This window comes from Elephas maximus, chromosome 6 (assembly GCF_024166365.1).
Source record: "Elephas maximus indicus isolate mEleMax1 chromosome 6, mEleMax1 primary haplotype, whole genome shotgun sequence".
Classification (NCBI taxonomy): domain Eukaryota; kingdom Metazoa; phylum Chordata; class Mammalia; order Proboscidea; family Elephantidae; genus Elephas; species Elephas maximus.
The window spans coordinates 103,898,674-103,920,203 of NC_064824.1; the positions used below are offsets into that span (position 1 = coordinate 103,898,674).

General features: G+C 36.5%; 1 protein-coding gene across 11 annotated transcripts in view; it reads left to right on the forward strand.

The window, feature by feature from the left end:
* PARD3B (par-3 family cell polarity regulator beta) overlaps positions 1 to 21,530 on the forward strand; it is a 1,165,226-nt gene that overhangs the window by 616,922 nt on the left and 526,774 nt on the right. For all 11 annotated transcript variants that reach the window (XM_049888916.1, XM_049888918.1, XM_049888913.1 and 8 more), the window contains one exon: positions 14,074 to 14,159. In XM_049888916.1, the coding sequence (XP_049744873.1) occupies positions 14,074 to 14,159 (86 nt within the window). The remainder of the gene's footprint in view (positions 1 to 14,073; positions 14,160 to 21,530) is intronic.

Genomic DNA, 21,530 nt, shown 5'->3' on the forward strand with positions numbered 1-21,530 from the left:
AGGGAGTGCATGAGGAGAGAGTGAAATGACTACCTAATATGGGTACTAACAAAGACTTAAAAAATCTTGAACATGCCTTATTCATGCACTAAGATGGGTTATAAATTTTGTTCTCCTCTCCTAATAATAAAGATTTTCTTAGATAGACTTTAAAAAAAAATGCTTCCTAAATTTTGAGGATTTTTTTTTTTTTAATGATGCACTACTAAACTAAGCACACAAAATCACTGTAACTATTGTTTGTTTGTTTTTATTCTGAAACAGCTATGGATTCAAATTTTTTTGTAGTACGTTTTCCTAGTGAAGATTTTCATAGTGAGGGGCAGCAGGGCGCTGCGCCTGTGCTGCCTGGGTGACATTCATGTGCAGACAAAAAATATTCCTGTAACACTGTGCCCTTTTATCTTTACCCCCTTAACCAAACCTGGAATTTTTATAGTTTTGCTTCAGTGTATATGGTACATTTTACTAGAGCCAAACCTGATTGAAATATATTTCAGCCAGCAAAATGACAGCTGTTAAGCTAGGAATTTTTTTGTAATTGCGAATTACCCTGGCTTCTTCAAGTCCTTTGATGTTTACCAACTTTAGGTGATAATTTGTAGTAGTAAATTAGGCCCTAGTGCCATCAAACTGTCCATTTTGACAGACCTGTATTCTAAATATTTGAGAAGATGGCATAGTTTCAATAGAGAGATTAAATGAAAGAGAAGCAGATGTGTACAATACCTTTGATCGTATTTTACGGTGGTAGCATGATCTGAAGCAGACCCGTGGGGGAGAGGGCCACGTTCGTCAATATCTTCACCCTCTCAGTAATTAACAGCATTATCTTGGTGCACCTAAGCGTTGGACTCAGCAATTTTGAATGATATACAAGAACTAAGGAAAAATGAGCTATAACTGGATGGGAGAAATAATCAATGATAAATTAAATTGGTGATTATGAACATCTTTCAGTGTATCAGTCTTTCGTTTGAAAAAAAGTTATATTAAATGTTTTCCGCTTTTCTTTTTTGCATTCTTGGAAATGTGTTATTTGAGTATATGTAGGAAACAATGAACATTAAAATAAGAATTGCAGAAATGCCTTGTTGAACTTCTGAACTTCTACAATTCTAAAGATTTTAAAGCAGCCTTTCATTGAATGTATTTGTTTGGGAAGCTGCATACCGATTGATGTTGGCTGTAAGCTCAGAGTTTAAAAGAGCAGGTGGAATGCTGATCTTAAATGTCAGTAGCAATTGTCATTTTTGATACGTGGATGAGGTTGGTCATTGTGTCTAGTTCATTCAGATCTCAGAAATAAAACAGATTTTATGCCCCTTCACCCATTTTTTAAACTCACTGCTGTGTTTTCACCACCTAGTATCAGGTTTAGTCAAGGTTATTTTATACACTTATATAAAAACAAACAAAAGAAAACTTAAACAAAAAAACTACAAACCAGCAAAAAATCCAGTAGGCAAAATGTGTAAAGGATATTATTATTTTTTAAGTTATTGTTTACATTATTTTGGCCTTCTCAAATCTAAACCAGAACACTGGAAAGTCTTAACAGTGAACTTGAATTATTGGCACAAAGGAGGAAAGGAAATATCCAAGGAAAGATCATAGGAAAAAAAGAAAGAAAAAGGTGCACAAAGGGAGAGTTTTAGTTTTCAAGTGTATGTTGTCTTATGCCACAAATTTGTGCATCGAAAGCCATATAGAAATCAGTATGTTCAAAAACTAAAAATTATATATATATATGTACACATATACATATATGTGTACATATATATATATACTGTGAGACTTTGCTTCTCAAGGGATGTTTCCAAGAAAACATTTGTTCAAATGAATAATCATACCTTAATTTATCTGTCGGAGTATGTTTATATTTCTTCAACGAGGGTTTACCTGTTTTACTATTTGGTATAATTTCACTAAGTACTATGACATTTTTAAACCTGGAGTGGACCTTCGAAACCCTTTAAACTTCTTACCCTCATTTTACAGATAACAAAATTGAGGACCAGGAGATCTGGTCACCTGGCAAGCAATGATGGAACTTCTATAGGAACCTAGTTTGCTTTGTACTAGACCAGAGCTTATTTTTTTCTACTGTGCAGTGGTCTTTTCCCCTTTTAAGTTTACTTTTTTTTTTTTTTTTTTTCTGATGCTTTTAAAATCATTTGGCATCTCTTGGACACAAGCCAGATGAAGAGAAGGCATGGCCACCTAAGAGCATGTTGAGTGTCAATGAGATTCAGCTGTGTAGCACATAATCCACAACTGCATGATCTCTGGGAAGCCACTCAAGTGTAGAGGGTTAACTTTTAGTCTATTTTAAAAGTCCAAAATTGTTTAAACTCTTTCCCATTTTACTTCATAGCTGTTAAGATAGCATATGCCCATGGCTTAGTGGTGTGTGTATGTGTGCACACAGAAGTTTTGAGATATGCAGTTAACCATTTAATCTTAATGCTTTTACCTGCTTTCAGGATTAGGAAGGGACTAGTTAGTTTGGTAGTTAGTGTAGTATTTATGATCTAATTAATTGTGTTCCAAAAATAAGTTTAAAAACAATTATTGGAACATAATCTCTAGCATAATGAAATATTTGATAGTTCCCCTGCAAATCATCTCTTTTAATGTTTCATAATATGGTATTTTTTCCTCCTCAAGTTTTCTTAAAATCAATAAGAATCATGACAAGGTAAGTATATTTAACATATTTTTGCATTCAAACTTAAATGTTAGGAGATACTATCCCAAGAAATCTTGATTCTTTCTTTGACTTTCAGTTTCATTTTGGAAAAGACATTAATCTTTTGCCCTTGAATATTTCCATTTATAAAATTTGGATAGGAATGCCAAAAAGTAGTCTAGGATTTTTGTGAGTATACATTTAATTATATGTGAAATGTTTCAAGGTCTTTGAAAAAAAGGCAAATTATATCCAAGTTATTATTATAGTTGTTTTTAATGTCGTTGGAAGAAAGAAGAAGTCAGAAAATCAATAATAAGGCCTGTATTCATTAGCAGAGCCCTGATGGCGCAGTGGTTAAGAGCTTGGCTGCTAACCAAAAGGTCAGCAGTTCAAATCCACCAGCCACTCCTTGACAATTCTTTTGACAGCAACAGGTCTGTTCAGTTTGTTTTTTGACTTTTGCATTCCTTCAGTCAACGAGTCTTTACCATCCCACAGTAGGAAGAGCATGAACTGAAAATCAGGAACCCTAAACACTGGCTTTGTCATTATGACAATATGTAAGAAGGGGGAGTCACTTCTCTCAGCATCTTATTTTCCTTAGCGATAGAAGGAGTAGCCAAGACTAGCACCATCATCATCGTTCTTCCCAAGACATAATGTGGTTCTGAATTTTGCCTAAGTCTAGTTATTGTGCACTAGATACTATCAAGCAGCATTTTCAATGTGTGGTTTCTGGACTAGCAGCATCTGGGAAATTTTAGACATGAAAACTCTCAAGCTACACCCTAGTCTGACTGCATCAGAAACTTCGGGGTGGGACCCAACAATTGGTGTGTTTCCAAGGCTCCATGTGGCTCTGGTCGATGTTAAAGCTTGAGAGCCACTGTTTTAGTAGAATTAAAAATGAATAAAATATGGCCTTTTTTTCTTAACCAATTTTTAATTTAGTACTTATCAAATCTCTAGTTGTTGTCCTGATTTCTTGATACATAGGTGTACAATCTAATGAGACACACACACACATAAACCAAAACAAAAAACCAAACCCATTGCCGTCGAGTCAATTCTGACTCATAGTGACCCCGTAGGGTGGAGTAGAACTGCCCCATATGGTTTCCAAGAAGCACCTGGTGGATTCGAACTGCCGACCTTTTAGTTAGCAGCTGTAGCTCTTAACCACTATGCCACCAGGGTTTCCACACACACATGTAAAATACAAAATTATGTTATATAAAAAAAAAACATGTTATGGGTGTGTTAAATTGCTAAGACTGAAGCATTTTAAAGATGTTATCTCTGCTGTGGAGGCAACTGATTTATTTCTTAGGGCAAGATGTTACACAGAGCATGAATGGTTTATATTAGGTCAAACATGAATAACAGCAGTTTACTACCAAATTACATGTTAATTTCATATGTGTGCTCATTAAATAGTTTGCTTTTACTTTTACGTTAGCACAGTCATTCTTAGCCTAAAAAGTAAAGGCGAAAATGCTGAAATTATACCCAAAGTCTTTACTGTAAAATTTACATTGCATTTATTTATGAATTCGAGGCACGTAACCTGATGTTCAAATCTTCTCTGTTTAATTTTTCTGTTGCTCTCATTCTAAAATTTATGTGCGCTTTCAGAAGTTACTTGTCGTTGACTTTGCAGAATGAAAATCTTGTTTTAAAATGCATCTGAGCTTTTGAAACAGAACTCAAATGCAGTTAAAATTTTGTGGGCAAGTGGTTTTAAATGTAGTTAAACACATTGAGGGAGAAAAATAAATCAAAACCATATATTATCACCTATAAAAAAAAAAAAAGTAGGAACCCTGGTGACACAGCGGTTAAGCACTTGGTTGCTAACAGAAAGGTCAGTGGTTTGAACCCACCAGCCACTCTGCAGGAGGAAGACGTGACAGTCCGCTTCCATAAAGATTACAGCCTTGGAAACTCTACGGGGCAGTGCTGTGGCCTCCTATAGGGTCGCTATGAGTTGGAATCAACTTAGCAGCAATAGGTTTGTAAGTTAAACACAAACCAAAACCAAAGCCATTGCGGATGAGTCGATTCCAACTCATTGCAACCCTAGAGGACAGAGTAGAGTCCATAGGGTTTCCAAGGAGCACCTGGTGGATTTGAGCTGCTGACCTTTTGGCTAGCAGCCATAGCTCTTAACTACTATGCCACCAAGGGTTCCTTTTATAAGTAAAGAGGAGACATCTAATTTTAGTTCTCATCTGAGCAATGAAAAAACTAAAACAAAAACAACAGTTCCCACCAAGTCAGTTCCGACTCATGGCAACGCCATGCGTGTCAGAGTAGAACTGTGCACCGTTGGATTTTCAATGGCTAATACTTCAGAAGTAGATCACCAGGCCTTTCTTCTAAGGCACCTCTGGTGAACTTCAACTGCCAACCTTTTGGTTAACAGCTAAGTGCATTAATCCTTTACACCACCCAGGGACTCCGTGAGCAAGGGAAAGCAGAGCTTTAAAACTGTTTTTCTGTTTCCTTTTGTAGCTGTGGTTGACCAGAAAAAGCAATAGGAATTTGGGTAGCCTTTTCTTCTAAAAAAATTTTTATCAATAGTGTTAAGTTTCTTTGGGGGTGCGTAATGTGATGGGGCTTCATAATGATACGTGCTCCTGTATGAGATCGGTGACTTAGACCAACTGTGAAACACGAAATGATGGCCTGGTGCAGACACTGTCATCACCCCTGGACAGAAGGGTGGGCCCGTCTGGTGTTAGGCCCTTCTCACCCAGCCTGTGAGGCTTGCAGTTGCCAGCACCAGCACTAACTAAATGTAAACACCTTTACTTTCCAGCTGCTGCTAATTGGTTTGGGAATATTTATGTAAGTGTTGATTTTAAAGCTAAAAATAGTGTGGTGATGTTTAAATCTAGCTCATTCTGGCTGTCAGAAATGCTCCCCGAACCTGAAAGTGTTGCTAAAAATGTTCACTTTTTAAAAATTGTAGTAATTAAACTTGTCTGTTGTGAAAGCCACATACGATAGTTTCCTGCTGGGACGGAAAAGGTAAAGGACAAACTTCTGAAAGGTCTCTGCCCAGTTGGCAAGACACAACCTCCTGCTGAACTCTATCAGAGGGGAAAGAATTGTAGTATGGGCAAAAGGAGGCGGCAGAATTAACTTTGAAATAGCTCTGTTCTCTTATATTCCATGCAGGTGATAACATCCTCTATTTAAAAATCTAATTTATTAAGAAAATGTAAATATAGAGCTTTCAAAACCACTGTGTTTTCTAGAAGCATGTTTGGGGATTGGAAGTCATATAATTAATATTTCTCAAACTCAAAGTTGAAGAAATATGGTGGCTGTTTAATTCCATACCTCTAGTTCTTCATAATTAGGATTATTTTTGCTCCTTTACTTCCAAATTTAAAGGTCACTATTTTACAGATTTTAGCTATGAGAAAATAAATATCATTTTTATTTTTAGGTACATGTGATTTTGTGGCTCTTTGTTTCACCATATAATTTAGTGAAATAAAAGCCTAAGTACTCTTAAGTTATTGCTTGTCAATTATTTTGTAATTTTTGGAAAAAGTGATTTAATCTACCCTGTTAATAAATAAGCTGCCATTGTCCATAAGCCTAGAAGCACTATACTGTTAAGTCATTTTGGAATTGGTTTCATGTCCTTGTAGGATGCCCTAAGCATCTGCCTGCCTGCCCCATCTCTGGAGAATATCAAAGAGTTTCTTTTTTTTAAACAGAGGTAGAAATCTTCTTTGAGATAATGCAACAGACAAACAAAAAAGCAAGCAAACAAAGCCCTTGACTTTGGAGAATGTCATTTGCTTCAAGTTCAACTTTGCCCAGGACCTGGGTATCTCTAGAACAACTTCTGCAGAGCCACAAATGGTTCTAACGAGGATAAAGTAGGTAAACTAAGGTGATCACATCCAGGTGTGGGAATCAGAGAAGGCTTCATAAAGGTGGTGATTTTTTTTTTTTTTTAATGTGCTTTAGGTGAAAGTTTACAGCTCAAGTTAATTTCTCACTGAAAAATCTATACACATATTGTTTTGTGACATTAGTTTCAGTCCCCACAATGTGACAGCACACACTTCCTCTCCACCCTGGGTTTTCCTGTGTCCATTTGACCAGTTCCTGTCATTTCCTGCCTTCTCATCCTACATTTGGACAGGAGCTGCCCATTGGGTCTCTTATATCTGACTGAACTAAGAAGCACACTCCTCACGTGTATTACTTTTTGTTTTATAGTCCTGTCTAATCTTTGTCAGAAGAGTGGGCTTTGGGAATGGTTTTAGTTCTGGATTAACAAAGCGTCTGGGGACAGCAGTTTCAAGGTTCTTCTAGTCTCTGTCAGATCACTAAGTCTGGTCATTTTACGTGAATTGGAGTCTTTTCTACGTTTTTCCCCTGCTCTGTCCAGGACTCTCTGTTGTGTTCCCTGTCAGGGTGGCTATTGGTGGTAGCCAGACATCATCTAGTTCTTCGGGTCTCAGGCTGGTGGAGCTTCTGATTCATTTGGTCCTTTAGTACTTTGGGCCAGTATTTTCCTTGTGTCTTTGGTTTTCTTCATTCTACTTTGCTCTGAGTAGGATGGGATCAGTAGATATATCTTAGATGGCTGCTCAAAAGCTTTTAAGACCTCAGACCCTACTTATCAAAGTGGGATGTAGAACATTTTCTTTATGAACTATGTTATGCCAAAAGACTTAGATGTCCCCCAAAACTATGGCACCCAGGCCCCAGCCCAAGCTGCTCTGTCACTAAAGTGTTTGGATGTGTCTAGGATACTTCTTCGCTTTTGCTTTAGTCCAGTTATGCTAACTTCCCCTGTATTGTGTGTTGTCTAACACACATTCCAACTCATTACAAAGAATTCTCCCTTACTGCAATATACAGAAAAGATTTTGGCAGGTGACAAATATTTCCCATTAGCTGAAATGATAAGCTGTAGTTACTACCCTTTTTGATAGCCGTGAAAAGGCAGAGAATTTTTGGTGCTATTTTTAATATAGTCAAATTTTTGTTTTAAAGCATGCAAGCCTGTGAATGTGTGTTCTTTTTAAGTCTGTTTTTATTGACATGATTGCTCCAAAACTGTAGTCAGTTCAGAATTATCCTTGAGCAGATTATCACATTGCAATTGGCCCAATACTGCTTTTAAATTCTAATTGACATTTTCACATACTTGGCGTATTAAGTACTTTGTTGACATAAATAGAATCTTTACTTACTATCTAACTAAAACTAGAAGAGAAAAATCCTTTAACCTTACAAAATGTTGATTTGAACCAGAAAGTATGTTATCTTCCTGTCTTGGCAAAGGGATAAAGAAAGTTCCACTTGTAGAAGGAAGCAAAAAGACAAAATAGATAGTTAAAACTTTGTAGCAAATATTCCATTTTTTTCTCTGACATCCTGGGGATTTTTATATCCAGGCAGGTTTATAAAGCCAAATATAAATTCTTTTAATGAACTGCCACTTATATTTGTGCATGTGTCTGCCCTGCCACATCCCTCGTTAACATGATAACTAAGAAATAGCTATATATGTTAGATTCTGTCAGAGAAGCATACACATTAGAAAAATATAACTAGGCTGGTGTGAGAGTTGAATCAGCAAAGACATTAGAGGGAGCACAGTCTCCAGGACTTCCTCACTTCTGACGCCAACTACAAGTTTGGGAAGGTTCTCAAAACCACCTCAGGTTCAGTAATTCACTAGATGGAGTAAAGGTACTTACTGAAAGCTATTATAATCAGAGTTATGATTCATTACAGGGAAATGATACAAATTAAAGTCAGCAAAGGGAAAAATCACATAGAGCAGAGTCCAAGAGAAATACCAAATGCAGAGCCTCTGTTGTCATCTTCCCATGGAACTAGAATGTGTTAAAAAAAATTGGTGTGTAACAAAATGCATAGAATATGGCTAACCACAAAAGCTTACCTGAGCTCCCGCATCAGAGCTATGTTGGATCTTCATCACAGAGGCGTTATTGATTGGGTGATTGCCCATACGGTTGATCTGTCTCCCAATCAACTGATACTGCATGACTCAAAGACCCCACCCTATATCGTTGGTCTTTCTGGCCAGCCCCAATCATATAACTTATTGTTAGACTAACCGGCATGACCCGAGACCCCCAGGCAAACAAAGGCACTCCTATAAGGCATAGTACTCTCAGAGCCTAAAGATTACCTGCCCCCCGAAGCAAAGGCAAAGACCTGGCTGAGGGCAAAGGCTAGACCTTCCCTTTGGACAAGGCCAAATTCCTTACTACATGTTTGGACTACAAAGGAATATAGTATATAAAGGAATATTCATTCAACGTCTCTAATAATTTTCTAATATTGTTATTTTCAAGCTTTGGTTGGCAGGGTTTTTTTGTTTGTTTGTTTGTTTTTCCAAAAGAAATGCTATGAAACTATCTCAGAGTAAAAAAAAGATAAAAGTGAAACTACTCCGTTTAAAGTAAAGTTGGAACTGGGGCAGTGTTGGTGGATGGAACTCCCAGAGCCTAAGTAAGAGCCTAAGTATTCCAGTCTTATTCTGTTTCACTAACTTCTTCCTTCTTTTTGACAGATCCATCTGAGGCATCTGTTCTAATAATACCTATGGGTGATTTTAAAATATGTACATTCTTTGATACTCCTCATTTTCAAAGACATAACCTAATTCTCCTTTCCTCGAATATTGGCCAGATTTAATAATTTGCTGTTAATCCACAGAATATGGCACATGTGATGGTTTGTGACTTCTGAAGCTAGGTCATGAAAATGGTGGTGTGTGCCTTTCTCTCCCTTTTTCAGATTGCTCACTCTGGGGCAGTGTCAGGGACCTGGGGGACACTATCAAGCCTATCAACATACTCATGAGGACACTCAGAACCCTACGATAGACTCCTGTGGAAAGGAAGGGAGGTTTGCTACCAATAGCCAGAACCAAGTTACCAGCCATGGAAATATGCCACATTTAAAAGTGGAAATTCCAGAGAAATACTTCTGGAATGATGAAATAAAGACATCTGAAAACCTGCACTTCACAAAACAACAAGAACACTGGCAAAAACTGTTAACTAAACTTTTCCAGAACTCTAGACATTCATCAAAGGCTTGAAGCAATAAGGGAAGCATTTATTTAAGGAAAAAAAAAAGTTGAATCTCACTAAGAACAGTGAGCTTTGTGGTACTTTAACATACACTTATTTTATCCCCAGTAGCCTTGCAACCATGATAACTGTGAAAACCAGCATCCAGGTAGCCACTGGAGGGATAAAATGAGTTTGGAGTCCACCAAAAGCCCCACCGCAGAGTATTTTTATTATTTGACCTGACAGCTCCCTGGAAAAGTTCTATTCTCAAGTCTTGTCTTATTTGACCTGACTCAAAGCTCCCTCTTGTGAACAGCACTATTCCCAGGATGTTTATTGAAAAATAGAAGCGATTGTTTAACGTGGCGCTACTTAAGCTGTGATACTAATTGGGGCTAAAGAATAAGCTGACCATAGAACCCATAAGGAAAATCTGTTGTTACTGTGTGCTCTCAAGTGGATTCTGACTCATAGCGAACCCTAGCTACTGCGCGCCACGCCACCAGGGTTTCCATATATATATTTAAAGCTAATCTCATGCATATTATTTGGCACTTATTAGTAACTGGATTGAATGAAAGGAACATGTTGACTAAATGATCCAATGGATTGTATCAGCCTCAGAATCATTATCTTCTAATGCTGAAGCCAACAATCTATTAAATATGGAATTACTTTCCTTATGCCAAATTTTAAGCACACTTAAATAAAATGAAACGATGATAATATTCACAGTAATAAAGGTGACGATGATGACAATAGTAATAATAGTCGTAACAGCAGCAGATCCTTGTAGGGCTCATTCTGTTCCTGCCATCGTTGCCATCGAGTCGATTCCAACTCATAGTGACCCTCTAGGACAAACTAGAACTGCCCCATACAGTTTCTAAGGAGTGACTGGTAGATTTGAACTGCCGACCTTTTGGTTAGCAGCCACGCTCTTAGCCACTGCATCACCAGGACTCAATAGGAGACCATATGATTGTCTAATTCAGAATGACCAATACCAGTCTGTTTCAGCTCACTTGTTGTTGCTGTTAGGTTCTGTTGAGTTGGTTCCGATTCGTAGTGACCCTGTGTATAACAGAACAAACACTGCCCAGTCTTGTGTCATCCTTATAATTGTTTTTATGCTTGAGTCAATTGTTGCAGCCACTGTGTCATCCCTGCTCTTTGAGGGTCTTCCTCTTTTTCGCTAACCTAGTATACTAAGCATGATGTCCTTCTCCAGGAACTGGTCCCTCTTCATAACATGTCCAAAGTATCTGAGACGAAGTCTTGCCATCCTTGCTTCTAAGGAACATCCTGGCTGTACTTCTTCCAAGACAGATTTGTTCGTTCTTCTGGCAGTCCACTGTATAGTCTACATTCTTCACCAACATCACAGTTCAAATTCAACTCCTCTTTGGTCTTCCTTATTTATTGTCCAGCTATCACATGTATATGTTGTCATTGAAAACAGCATGGCTTGGATCAGGCGCACCTTAGTCCTCAAAGTGACATCTTTGCTTTTTAACACTTTAAAGAGGTTTTTTGCAGCAGATTTGTCCAATGAGTCATTTGATTTCTTGACTGCTGCTTCCATGGATGTTGATTACGTATACAAGTAAAATGAAATCCTTGACAACTTCAGTGTTTTCTCAGTTTAGCATGATGTTGCTTAATGGTCCTAATGTGAGGATTTTTGGTTTCTTTATGTTGAGGTGTAATCCATACTGAAGGCTGCAGTCTTTTTTTTTTTTTTTTTTTTCACAAGGGAACTCTAAATAATAGGTGGATTTTTTTTTTCACTGTATTTTAGATGAGTATTTACAGAGCAAATTAGTTTCTCATTAAACAATTAATACACATATTGTTTTGTGACATTGGTTGTCACCCCCATACCATGTCAACACTCTTTCTCAACTTTGGGTTTCCCCTTGAAAGCTGTAGTCTTGGATGTTCATCAGTAAGTACTTCTTTGCTTTCAGCAAGCAAGGTTGTGTCATCTGCATATCAAAGATTGTTAATGAGTCTTCCTCTAATGCTGATGCCATACTCTTCTTCATATAGTCCAGCTTCTTGGAATATTTGTTAAGCATAAAAAAAAAAAAAAAAAAAAAACCAACTGAATAAGTCTGGTAAAAGGATACAACCTTGGTGCAAACCTTTTTGATTTTAAACCACACAGTGTCCCCTTGTTCTGTTCAAAAGACTGCCTCTTGGTCTATATACAGTTTCCTCATGAGCACCATTAAGTGTTCTGAAGTTTCCGTTCACTCTTGATTAAGAGATATCGATCTTTATGGGTTCCATTTCATTTTTGACAAATTCCAATTTTCTGAGATTCATACTTCATATATTTTATGTTCCCATTACTAATGAATTTTAGCATCTGGTTCCTTTCATTTTGAGTTGTGCCACCTCAGCAAATGAAGGTCCCAAAAGCTTACACCTTCTGTATTATTAAGGTCGACTGTACTTTAAGGAGGCAGCTCTTCTACAGTCCTATCTTGAGTGCCTTACAATCTGAGGGGCTCATCTTCTGGCAGTATATCAGACAGAGTTTTGCTTATATTCATAAGGTTTTCACTGGCCTTTTTTTTTTTTTAGAAGTAGACTGCCAGGTCATTCTTCCTAGTCTGTCGTAGTCTGGAAGCTCCACTGAAAGCTTCCCACCATGGGTGATCCTGCTGGTATTTGAAATACCAGTTGCATAGTCACAAATAATCACACAGGGTACAATAGTCACAAATACTTTGTTAAATTGTCTTCCTCAGTAATTTTGTAACCTGCCCCATCCTTTGTCCTGTCCACTGTAAGTATATGTCAGGCCCTTCATAACAATATAAATAGTCAAAGGTTTTAAAAAATATTCATGGTTTAAGATTTGCTACCTTCAACTATGAAGCATTCCTTAACCTAATGGATTTTTTTTTTCACCTTTATTTATCCCTGTGGTGAGGAGAAAAACAACAAAACAGCAACAACAAAAATCTAGTGTAGGCCAACTCCCTCACAAAACCATCAAATCGTGGATGGAATGTTGCCACTCAGTCTAAGAGTGAAATGCATTTTCTTTTTCACTCAATTCACTAAGACAAACTAGTTGCTGCTCTGTCTTGCTTTCATTCAGATATTTACCTAATTCTTTTTTGTTCAAAGTCTTAAGCTCAAATATTGTTATGCTTTTTTGTTGTTGTTGTTGTTGACATGATTTTTTCAGATCCGGGAATATCCTGTTTACTGGTATGGCTGTTGGTAATGGGCATGTTTCCATATGGCTTATTCTTAAAGTGCAACCACAGACCATAACTAAGACTGTTTGTCTATTGGTGGGAAGTATTACTCTGTTAAATTACAATTTCAAGGCTTAACAAAGAACTGATACCTTACATAAATAAGATTATAAATCAGGTTTGCTTTCTAGAATCTGTCTTCTCTTCTGGACTGGGTAACATCCAGTTCAACTTTGCAACTACCCTGGAAATGCAGAACCTCTCTGGCCCTTTTACCTCTTTGTACTGGAAAAATATTTACAATTTTAGAGATTAAATGGTTAATTTTAGCTCCTCTTTGGTGAAAATGTCATGGCAGAGTAACAAGTCCAGATTTCTTCTTCCTATGATGCTCTTGTTATGCTTCTGACAGAAGTGACCTTGCCAGGCAACATTCTTGCATGGATTTTGCTTTCTTCATTTTTTTTTTAATATTAGTGTCATGGGAGGTGCAAGCAAGTACAGTACATTAAAGCTAATATATCACCACCTGTCACTGGCGGCTTCCCTTTGGTACTCCTTTTCCTTTCTGGTTAAAAACACTCAGTCCCCAAAGCCTATGGTTGAGTAGCAGGAAGCTAAATAATATATGCCCTGGTGGTACAGTGGTTAAACGCGTGACTGCTAAGTAAAAGGTTGGTGGTTCGAACTCACCAGCTGCTTCACAGGAGGAAAATGTGGCAGTCTGCTTCTGTAAAGATTTACAGCCTTGGAAACCCTATAGGGCAGTTCTTCTCTGTCCTCTGGGGTCACTATGAGTTGGAATTGACTCAACAGCAGCGGGTGAATGATATATCCGAAACCTCTTAACATATCACCTTGTGTAAACGGCCCATTTGAGTATTTCAGAAACTAAACAGAAGAGAAAAGAACATTGAAAAGATTAACACCTGTTTCCAGTCTTTAAAGAAATAGGACCATACTGTACATACCCAGAGTAAAACCATCTACTCTCTCATCTTGAGATATTTTATTCAAATTTTCAATTCAATATGTGGTGTCCACATGCTTACAGGTTTGTTTCACTACACAGGATTCCTCCCAGAATTTAGAAGACGGAGAAGTTATGAATGGTGTACAGACAGAACTGGCATCACCAAAAACTAAGGATGCATTGAGGTATTCTCTTTATGTGAATAAGAATATTTATTTCTTTTTATGTTTATTTCTTTAATAGCTTATAACTATTCTTATTTTGCAGAAAAGATCAAGTTAAGCAGGATAGTGGTGCAAAACCAGTCCCGATTTTAAAATTAATTACTTACTCTTCCCATTTTCTTCAAAAGATATGAGTACTTACTGACAAACATGTATACAAATGAAGCTCAGTTCTTCCAGTACTTTTCTGCAACTTGGGTGTCTTAATTGCTTTTTCTTTTCTTTCTTTTTATTTATTTTAACACAGTTGAAAGTGAACATTTTAGATTTCATTGTGGTTGAGTGTTTTACTTTGCCTTTAGCCCTTTAGTACTGCTTTGTATTGTATTTTAACAATCTTGCAAAATTTTGTTCCGTGTATATAAAATGAATCTACTCTATCAACCATGATTTTTCATGTTTATAATGAAAATAACTCATTATATGAAGTCAGTTGCTCTTAATGTTTATAAGTACTTCTTTTGTTTTGCACTAGTTTCCATTTTAGCCCTGGGTACTGGAAAACCAAAATCCAACCTTTTGGCCATCGAGTCAATTCTGATTCATAGTGACCCTGTAGGACAGATAAGAACTGACCCGTAGTGTTTCCAAGGCTGCAAACTTTACTGAAGCAGATTGCTACATCTTTTTCTCGAAGAGCAGCTGATGGATTTGAACCACTAACCTTTGGGTTAGCCGCCAAGTGTTAACCACAGCGCTGGGTTCAAATAATCCTCCTATGATGCTTACTAGTTCCATGCAGTTAGGCAAGTTACTCTTCTCTCTTGGTCTTAGTTTCTGATCTATAAAATGCAGATATTACTAAAACTTCTTCAGACTATGGGCATGAGAGTGAAATGAGTTAATGTATGTACAGCACTTTAAACAAAGCCTGGAGCAGTGGTTAAGAGCTCAGCTGTTAACCAAAAGGTCGGCAGTTCAAATTACCGGCCACTCCTCGAAAACCCCGTGGGGCAGTTCTGCTCTGTCCTGTAGGGCCACTATGTGTTGGAATCCACTCGGTGGCAATGGTGGTGGGAACAGAATGAGCCCTTCGAGGATTTGCCCCTGTTGCTACTATTATTATTGTCACCATCATCATCTTTATTATTACTGAGAATATTACTGTTATCATTTTATTTTAAGGGTACTTAAAATTTGGTATAAGGAAAATAATTCCATATTTAATAGATCGTTGACTTCAGCATTAGAAGATGATGCTTCTGAGGTTGATTTAATTCATTCAGTCATTTAGTCAACATATTCCTTTCATTTAATCCAGTTACTAATAGGTGCCAAATAATTTGCATGGGATTAACTTTAAATAATACACTCAGGACTCAGGCCACAACATTACCTACGTATAGGTTAGCAGCTTTTTTAACGCTAATGTGTATAATCTCTTGAAGTTTTATAACTTATGACCATATAACTATTTATTTATTTAAATTATTCCTTTTTGATTAACAATCTGTACAACATTAAAAATTTGGTGCAGAAAATCTCTAGAACACTCTTTTAGTTCCAAAACCTTTAGTGATTTCATTTTGTACAAAATTAAGCATGATTTTTTAGCCGGGAATTTGACATGCTACTCTGAGATTTAATCTCAAACTGTTAGTTTAATCTTATCTTCTACCACTCTCTATTTAAAAAGAAAAATATTACAGTCAGCCTGGATTGTTGGCCTCCAGTGTGCCCACAAACCATCCGGGTGTAGTACCTTAGTGCAGGATGCCAATTTGAATCCTAACTCTATCCTATAGGAATGGCGTGATGTTGGACAAGTTATTTAACTTCTCTAAACTTCAGTTTCCTTATCTGTAAAATAGAAATGATGTAGTAAATGTCTACATTATAGATTTGGTATGAGGAGTACAGATTATAACATACAGAAGGCAATTTCCACATTGCCTTTCAAATAGCAGCTTAATTCATTGAGAATTTACTACTGTTCCTAGCACTGTAATTATTCTCTTGCTTTGTGTTGTATTTTATTACCTATCTTATCCCTCCCCTAGGTTATAAACATCTCGAATGCACTGGCTTTTGTTTTCTGCCTTGCAAAACTTCCCGATTAGAGTTACCAATATTTTGTTGAATTCAAGTGAATTAAGTGAATCTTGTCACCATCACAAAAAAATACTTCATTAGATTTTCACTCAGTACATATGCATCAACAAGATATTTTCCATCAAGTAGAGCGTGGGGTCACCTGCAAACTTTTCTAAGAGGTTTCTCTGCAGTCCATCTCTCACACCATCACATATGACTGACCTGCACATCAGTCCCTGAAGAACACCAGCCAGCGTTGCCACCCTTTGTCGCCTCTCTGTGTCAGCAATCAATCAGTAGTCTAATCCCCAGCCCTACGGTATTTAAGAATTCTTTAAAAACTCTTGTTGAGGAAATAGGTTCAAAAATCTGAAAGCTTGAAGTACATTATTCCCTTCTTATCCATTAGCTCTTCTGTTCCCTCAGAAAGTTCTAATAATCATATTAATACCAAACCAAACCAAACCCAGTGCTGTCGAGTCTATTCCAACTCATAGCGACCCTATAGGACAGAGTAGAACTGCCCCATAGAGTTTCCAAGGAGCCCCTGGCAGATTCGAACTGCCGATCCTCTGGTTAGCAGCCGTAGCACTCAAACACTACGCCACCAGGGTTTCCAATCATATTAATGAAAATAGCTAACATTTATTCAACTCTTTGTATGACATACGTGTGTTAAGTTTTCTTATTTTTCTCATTAAAATCAACAATGCTATTAGGGATTTACCCTAATGTCTCCATTGCACAAGTGACGAAACCGAAATTTGGGGTCTTGGCTTAAATAATTTACTCAGATACTCAACTCAGTCTTAGGTTCTTCACCGCTGGAGACATACTTTCCTTGTAATTAAATAAATGAATCATAATTTTCTTCTGAAATAAAATATGTTCCTCTTCCTGCCCCAGTCTGCCCTTAACTTCAATGAATGATCTGTCACCGAGTGGACTGATGTCAGTGTGTAATGCTGTGCACTTGCCTAGTGTGAAGAAATTAGATCTACAAACATCCTTAGTTTCCGTTGCACTCTCTCACTCAAGTTTCAAGTCTTTCTTCTGGATGGAAACCGACTGAAGAACTTTCGGTCTAGCTCTAACAGAGTAGCCATTCATAATGACAGTTCATTTTTAGCCGCTGAGCCTACAGCTTCACCCATTCCTTTTCCTAAGCCCTTAGATTGGCAGCAACTGGTTCCAGTGATTATTGGAATCAATTTTGTCAAATGGATCTTGAGAACATTCAGTTTGTTTAACACTAGTCAATCTAATAATTTGTGACCATCTGCTTCAATTTTAGTATGTCTTATAAAGTTGTTTAAAGCTGGCTATTTGATGTCATTGGAATTTTCTCACCTTTTTTAATGTATATAAAGGAAATATTTTTCCTTCACCTACACAGTTCATTTTTTGTCTCTTTTCCAAAGGTATCTCTCAATCTCTTTTTTCTTTCCGTTGCTAGGAACTCCTTTCCTCCTCATTTTCTACATTTCCCATTCTCAGGCCATCTTTCTCCTGCCAGCTGCACTGTCCCCCAACACATAAATATATGCATGTCCTGCTCACTGGTCCCTAAACTTACTCAGCAGTTTGTATAAACAAATAACATTAATAGCATATTTTCAATTTTTAGTAGAATCTCACTTTATGAAATATATAGTGAAATAATCATGCCCAAAAAAAAAAAAAAAATTTTTTTTTTTTTTAGTCCTACCTGCTGTGCTTTTCTTCCAAGAAGGGTATATATACAAAGATTTCTACAGTACTCCAGATAATATTTATACCTTGGTTTTGGTTTCTTTTGGTTTCTTTTTATTTTAAAATAAATGAAAATAAGTAGACCGGCCTATGAGGCTTTTTGTTTGTTGGTTGGTTGGTTTTTAAGTGTTTCCCTTTCCATCTTGAAAGAAATAATGGACAAAATTTGATAAAGTTCATGTTGCAACAGTCCATGTTTTAGCCCATTGTTGCATACTGTATCATTCTACCTCCTTAGGGTCTTCCTCTTTTTTGCTGATCCTTTACTTTACCAAGCACAGTGTCATTCTCCAGGGACTGGTCCCTCCTGATAACATGTCCAAATTGTGTGAGACATAGTCTCACCATCCCTGCTTCTAAGGAGCCTTCTGGCTGTACTTCTTCCAAGACAGATTTGTTCATTCTTTTGGCAGTCCATGGTATATTCAATATTCTTCTCCAATGCCACAATTCAAAGACATCAATTCTTCTTTGGTCTTCCTTATTCATTATCCAGCTTTCACATCCATATGAGGTGATGGAAAATCCCATGGCTTGGGTGAGGCACGCTTTAGTTGTCAAGTTGACGTCTTTGCTTTTTAACCCTTTATAGAGGTCTTTTGCAGCATATTTGCTCAATGCAATGCATTGTTTGATTTCTTGACTGCTGTTTCCATGGGCATTGATTGTGGTCCTAGTAAAGTGAAAAAATCCTTAACAATTTCAATATTTTCTCTGTTTATCATGATGAGGCTTATTGGTCCAGTTGTAAGGATTTTTGTTTTCTTTATGTCGAGTTATAATCCATACAGAAGGCTATAGTCTTTAATCTTTATCTGCAAGTGCTTTCAGTCCTCTTCACTTTCAGCAAGCAGGGTTATGTCATCTGTCAATGCTGATGTACCTGTTCTTCATATAGTCTAGCTTCTCGGAATATTTGCCCAGCATACACATTGGATAAGTATGGTGAAAGGATACTACCTGACACACACTTTTCCTGATTTTAAGCCATGCAGTATCCCCTTGTTGTGTTCGAAATACAGCCTCTTAGTCTGTGTACAGGTTCCACACGAGCACAAGTAAGTGTTCTGGAATTCGGTAGAATAGTTATCTAAAAAAACTCAAAAATCTACGACTATTGAGTCGATCCCAACTCATGATGACCTTATAGTTTTTCTGAGGCTGTAAATCTGTATGGAAGAAATCTGCCACATCATTGTCCCATGGAACCCCTGGTGGCTTTGAAATGTCCACCTTTCAGTTAGCAATCGAGAGTTTTAACCACTGTGTCACCAGGGCTCTTTAGTTTTCTAAAAGTGCTTGGATTTATAATAAATAAACTTTTGTATGAAATTTTTCAGTAATATTAATAAAATTGTCAAAAAATTTCATAAGCAAAGAATTGATTATTGTGTGTAATGATAGCATAAAAGTTTATTTTGTGTATTGAAAAAGAGAATGTCATAAAGTAGAAATCAACCTTAAAACTGCGTCTAAAAAATAAGTTTTAGTATTTTGAGATAAGATTGATTAATTAAACAAATTATGAGATTTACATTATTAAAAAAAAATGTTGCTATCAAGTCGATTCTAACTTATAGGACAGAGTAGAACTACTCCATAGGGTTTCCAAGGAGCAACTGCTAGATTTGAACTGACAGCCTTTTGGTTAGCAGCTGAGCTCTTAACCACTGCCCCACCGGGGCTCCTTAAATTATTAAGTAAATGTAAAAATATAGGATTGGTAATTACTAAAGAGTAGCTATCAGTATTTTTTTTATCAGTATGACACATAGAATTTATCATGTTTTATAGCAGGAGTTTTGACTAGGCTAAAGAAGTATTTGTGAAATTTAAAAAAAATGAAAATCCATTAAAGTTATCCTAAATATTCTTAAGCTGGAATCTTAAAGTCTACACTAGACTAAACACATATTCCAAAAGCCTCTGTACATTAAGTATGTGTGTTATCTATCAGCATGTGGATACTTGATACATTTGTTAGGAAAGATTTGTGTTATACTCTCAGTGCAAAACTATAAAAATACATATAAAGATAAAGGATAATAATGGTTAAACAAGATTTCAGTCTCCATTTTTAAAAGTTTTTAAAACAGCATTGTAACCCTGGAGTGCTTTGGATTTTGTCTTCCGCAAATGCCTACAAATGAACTACGTTATTTATAAAATAATGAAGATCTGTTATCATACAAAAGTATTGCTTTTTTGTCTATTAAAACATACAACTTTCTCTGCCCACTAAGCATTTTATATTCAGTATTTATAATGCATACCTATATATGACATTCCATATACATATATTTGTATAACTGTCCATATCCTGAAGCATAAAGTATAGAGAAGAATCTATTTTATCCCAGGATAGTATCACTTTAAGATTTGCTTTGTCTCTAAATTTTATTCCAGGCTTCTCATATAACCTGCTTGACTGAACAAGTTTTAAATATGTCAACAATATCTGGGTAAAACTCATTTGAAATTTATTATTGAATTTGAAATTCCATCATATTGCACAAATTCTAGAAACTGACATACTCTTTTTTGCAGTTCTTAATGATAATAGATTTGCATAAAAAAAAACTTACATTAAGCCTAATCCACTGATGAGAATATATTTAATGTATTTATTTTAGTTCACTGATAATTTAGAGAATACTTCATGCAGAGTGAATTCATCAGCCACTTTGCTTTCTTATTGCTGTTCTCAACTTTCTAGCAAGGAGCTAAATTTTCACCGTTTTCGACTTGAAGGAGAAAAGCCTGTGTAGCAGCTGTAGCTCTTCATTTGACATTCAGTTTCAGGTCATTTTCATGTAAACAGGAAACAATAGAGACGCACTTACAATTTCCATAACAGGGGTGTTTGCTTCAACTTTATCATTGTTCCTCTGGCAATTGTATTTTCTCTCTCTGGGATTGAAGGAACCAATAATTGTTCATGGTTATTATTTTTCATCTTTACAAAAACTTGTTACTTCTGCTTTTTAATACCCAGAAGCTCCCAATGACTTATATATTTCAGTCATATACACTATCCATTAATGTTTCTAGCTCATCCTTTTCTTAATCTGCTGCAGGTTAGGTGGGTCAGGCTTTCTATTTCTTTCTGTAATGCATTTTTCTCCAGATTTTGCAACCTCTTTTTCTACCTCTGTATAAAAATAAAAAAAAAAAAAACAAAGGAGGTCAAAATTTGCAATTGTTCCATCGAATACAAGGGATGCCTTATTGAAGGGCAAGTTTAGGTCTTGATTAATAGTGCTTTGAACATTCCCATATATATTACTGATTGTGGCTTCACGACCATTGTAAAATGTGATTCTGAGCTTATTTTAATAAATATGTATTTTATTTCATTTTCCTACTGCTCTGAAAAAACAGCCTACCTGACACTTAAGCACAGATATGCTTACTTGCATGTATTTTATGATCTGTACAGTATGTTTCAAGTGTGTCTCAATGGGGAGAAACTTCATTTTTGTGCATATCCTTTTAAATATGTTGATTTATGCAGATTAAGTTAAGTAGGAAGTTATTTTTGTGGCT